The sequence below is a fragment of the Choristoneura fumiferana genome, unplaced genomic scaffold (genome assembly GCF_025370935.1).
Source record: "Choristoneura fumiferana unplaced genomic scaffold, NRCan_CFum_1 Sck3bRy_62;HRSCAF=236_pilon, whole genome shotgun sequence".
NCBI classification, from domain to species: Eukaryota; Metazoa; Arthropoda; class Insecta; order Lepidoptera; family Tortricidae; genus Choristoneura; species Choristoneura fumiferana.
In genome coordinates, this window is record NW_027413048.1 from 1 (window position 1) to 4,208 (window position 4,208).

Consider the following 4,208-nt stretch of genomic DNA (forward strand, 5'->3'; position numbering starts at 1 on the left):
CTATATAAACTGCTACTAACACCTCCTTTCATCTCAAATCAGTAAGTATAACACTATTTATTTCTCTAGTATTTTCATTGTTTTAGTATTAGTATTACTTCAGGTGTAAGGATAATGATGGCGTGAGGACTTGATAATGTATGATAGTGCGAGGACTTGGTTATGCTATTATACTTTAAATACTATTTATAAGAGCGAGTATAAGAATTAGGAATTCTTGAACATTCTTAATACCAAGTTGAAGATTCTACTACTATCCTGCGATAGCAATGTTCCCCCGCCATAATAAAGCATATGACGATGTTTCCATTTATTATCACATGATGGCGCTGTTGCTGCTAGCATTTTCAAGAAAAACGGCGATATTTATTCATATAATTCTTTTTAAATTTGTTCTATTCACAATGCGAATGGTGATAATATTAAAATCGTAACATGAGTGATGATAACATTAAAAATTCTTGAACACTCGTTGAAGATTCTACTACTATCCTGCAATAGCAATGTTCCCCCACCACTCATAATAAAGCAAATGGCGATGTTTCCATTTATTATCATATGATGATGCTGTTACTGCTAGCATTTTCAAGAAAAACGATGATATTATTCATATAATTCTTTATAAATTTGTTCTATTCACAATGCGAATGGTGTTAATATTAAAACCGTAACACGAGTGATGATAACGTTAAAAATTCTTGAACACTCGTTGAAGATTCTACTACTATCCTGCAATAGCAATGTTCCTCACCACTCATAATAAAGCAGATGGTGATGTTTCCATTTATTATCACATGATGATGCTGTTACTGCTAGCATTTTCAAGAAAAACGATGATATTATTCATATAATTCTTTATAAATTTGTTCTATTCACAATGCGAATGGTGATAATATTAAAACCGTAACACGAGTGATGATAACGTTAAAAATTCTTGAACATTCTTAATAATAAGTTGGAGAATCTACTACTATCCTGCAATAGCGATGTTCCTCACCACTCATAATAAAGCAAATGGTGGTGTTTTCATTTATTATTATTAATATACGTTTGGGAATGCTTCTGTCTGAATGATGTCTTATAATATCAGGTTATATCCAACCAAATACTGAAGCATAGTTCTTATGCATTTGTTTTGATTTCCGATGCTGTGCTACTAAGAGTCTTTCAACTAACATAGCTTTCGGATCGACGGGTGTAGCGCAAAATACTCACAGCTTTTTTTTCAAAATATGGATAAAGGAAGTTTGGTTCTTGCCATATTTAAAGTGAGTATATTTCATCTGATCTATTATCTTTTCCTTCTTTGAATTTTTTTTATACTTGTTTTCCTCCGATCTTCGAATTTTGAATTTGGTTTTGTTCCAGGAGTGGCTCCGAGAGCAGTATCAAGCTGCTGGAAGACTCGTGCGCCGTGAGCGGGCAATAGCGCGCAAGGAAAGGTTAGAAAACGATCCTTGGAAGGATGAGAGTCTCCAGATTGATCGGATGTTTTCGGAGCCATATCTGCTAATTTATGATGGGTATTTAGCACACGGAGTTTACCTGACATCGGGTGTCTGGGTATCCGGAGGTTGTCGAGTGCGACCTGCGGGCGAGAGTGATGAGGAGAGCGATGAGGAGAGCGATGATGGTTTTGAACTCTACTCATAGCATATTTAAAGTGAGTATATTTCACCTGATCTATTATCTTTTCCTTCTTTGAATTTATTTTTTACGCTTGTTTTCCCCTGATCTTTAAATTTTGAATTTGGTTTTGTTCCAGGAGCGGCTCCTAGCCCACGCCCCAGCCCCAGCCCGCGCCCCAGCCCGTGCCTCAGCCTGCGCATGACCCACCGATGCTGCCCATCCTGTCTTCAAACCTTATCTTATCTACTCCCGCTCCACCACCACACCAGACAATTACATTTAGAATTAATATTCATTTGACGTGGACTTGTGTGTGTGTGCGTGCGAGAGGTAAACAGTATGCAGTTTCCTAGTGTTTTCATTGCTTCACGTCTACTTTTGAGAAATCATGATATTATTCGTTGGAAGTGGGATGATATTCAGATAGTGAAAAACAGTGTTATTAGTGGTTATCTATTATCTCTACTGGAGGCGGCGGATGATTGTCAACCTTTAAACGCAGGGAAGCGGATCCTATCGGTATTAAATGTGGAGGCGCCAGCTGTCTATGAAATGATTAGTAGCATTTTCAATGTTTTAGAAGATTGGCAGCATCCTTTTTTCATGATATTCGGAGGTTTTCCTGCGTATGCGTTAGGCTACACTAATGCATACAACGATGTGGATTGTTTGGTCCCCTCGAGTGTTAACTTGAAACGAGTTTTAGCTCGAAGCGGCTTTAGTAAAACCGTGTATGATGATAGACTGTCCATAGACGATATAGAAGAAAAATTTGAAGTATGGACAAATAAAAATCTAAAAATCGATTTTATGCTATTATTCGATGTTAAAAGAAGTTTTGCTAAGGATCGAGCTTTAAACACGATTAAACACGTACATGAATACACCTATGTTGTGATGTGTTATATGTTACAATATCTTATAAAAAGTTCTGATAGTGTTCTGTGCATGAAAGGTGTGTTTTGGGGTAAGGGCATCGGTTTTGATGTTACCTATGGTATGAACCTGATTCGAGAGTCGCGACGACGTCTAGTAGAACATTATGACCATCCTCATAGGTGTATAAGAGAACTAGGCTCTCGAGATCGTGCGATTAAGTACGTACTGCGGTGGACAGGGAAACATCAGAGGAATGTTCCCAAACTGGAAATATTAGTACTCATATTTTTATATCATAGAATATGATAAAGATATCATCGCATAAACGATTCAGGGTTTAATATAGATATTCATAACATCAATGCATCCTATGATATTTTCAAAAATAAAACTCTACCATCGGTGAGATGATGTTGATGATGATGATGATGATGATTATGTTGAATTTTTAGAACTACGTCGAAGAACCACTCATAACCCAGTGATGCTAATACGGATTTTTTTTGGAACTACTACTTTCTATATTCATGCATGCAAACCGGGGGCGAAAGCTAGTTAGAACAAGAAGAAAAACAAGTAAAATCTTAATTTATTTTTCGACGTCTGATCAGGAGTTGAACCCCATGACCTCAGAGTCTCCAGTTTTAAATTATACCATTCGTGCGGTGCGGTTAGAAATACCATCAGCACATACTAGATAACGATATCCAACTGCAGATGTAACCATTTAACCATTCGTGCGTGATCATTGAACTAGTACAGTGGCGCCCTCACTCTTGCGGATTTTCTTGGAACTGATTTGCTCCACGCTCTGCTGGTCCAGCTCTTTTGCTCAGGTGGTGCCCTCTATGCGGATTTTTTCTGGAACCATACTACTAATACAGTGGCGCCCTCTATAAATACCCTAGCGGAATTTTTTGGAACTACTTGACTTTGAGCTAACTAAACACACAGTGGCGCCCTCTATAATACTCTTGCGGATTTTCTTGGAACTACAGATTTGCTCCGCGCTCCGCTGGTCCAGTTCTCTCAAAAACACACTACTGAGGTTTACCTACCAATAAATTAGACGCTGCAGCAAAAAGACACGACGAAAAATATCATAAAATCACTGATTATTATAAAAAGACTAAAAATTATAAAGAATTTGAAAAACAGGTACGAGAAGCCGACTTGACATTTCTAGAAGAGGTCAAAGAATTTACACCTGAAACAACTTATGATCAAGTAGCGTCTTGGTTAGCAACTGGGGGCATAGGAACAAAGTATTTGTTAGAACAAGTGACAGGAGTTATATACCCGACAGCTGAAAGCGAGTCGGGATTGGACATTGCCAACATGGAAACGTTCAATGCCAATAGCATGATTGGAGGTGGAGTAGAAAACAATGCAAACGTACACAAATTTCAATTTAAGAAAAAAATTACATTTGCCATAGAGTCTACAAAGGCCACTTATACAAAAGATAGAACAAACACGACATACAACGCATATATACACAGCTTACCATGGCGACTACTACTACTACTAACCAATTTATTACTATCAAAATAACCAAACCATTTCTTATTACTCCACTTGAACAATTTACTACCAAACAACAATGTTTTTCTAATTATTTGTCAGATCATGATCAACTACTTATAGATAACCTACAAAAATTGAGAACTGATCATATGAATCAAGAAGAAAAAGAATTA

The 4,208-nt window shown here is 37.2% G+C and overlaps 1 protein-coding gene across 2 annotated transcripts; it reads left to right on the top strand.

Annotated features, from left to right (window-relative positions):
- Positions 1-10: 10 nt before the first annotated feature.
- Positions 11-2,886, top strand: LOC141445222 (uncharacterized). Of its 2 annotated transcripts, XM_074111007.1 has the most exons (3): positions 11-1,268; positions 1,369-1,663; positions 1,766-2,885. In XM_074111007.1, the coding sequence occupies exons 1-2, from the start codon at positions 1,233-1,235 to the stop codon at positions 1,651-1,653; spliced, it is 321 nt and encodes a 106-aa protein (XP_073967108.1). In that variant the 5' UTR covers positions 11-1,232; the 3' UTR covers positions 1,654-1,663; positions 1,766-2,885. The 2 variants fall into 2 exon arrangements, with proteins under 2 accessions (XP_073967108.1, XP_073967107.1); XM_074111006.1 differs by having other exon boundaries at positions 1,369-2,886.
- The last annotated feature ends 1,322 nt before the right edge of the window (positions 2,887-4,208 follow it).

What these genes read in the sequence shown, in the direction of transcription:
- LOC141445222 (XM_074111006.1), top strand. Translation starts at nt 1,233, where the DNA reads ATGGATAAAGGAAGTTTGGTTCTTGCCATATTTAAA. An exon ending in TGGTTCTTGCCATATTTAAA is followed by an intron (nt 1,269 to 1,368) that starts GTGAGTATATTT and finishes GTTTTGTTCCAG; the next exon opens with GAGTGGCTCCGAGAGCAGTA.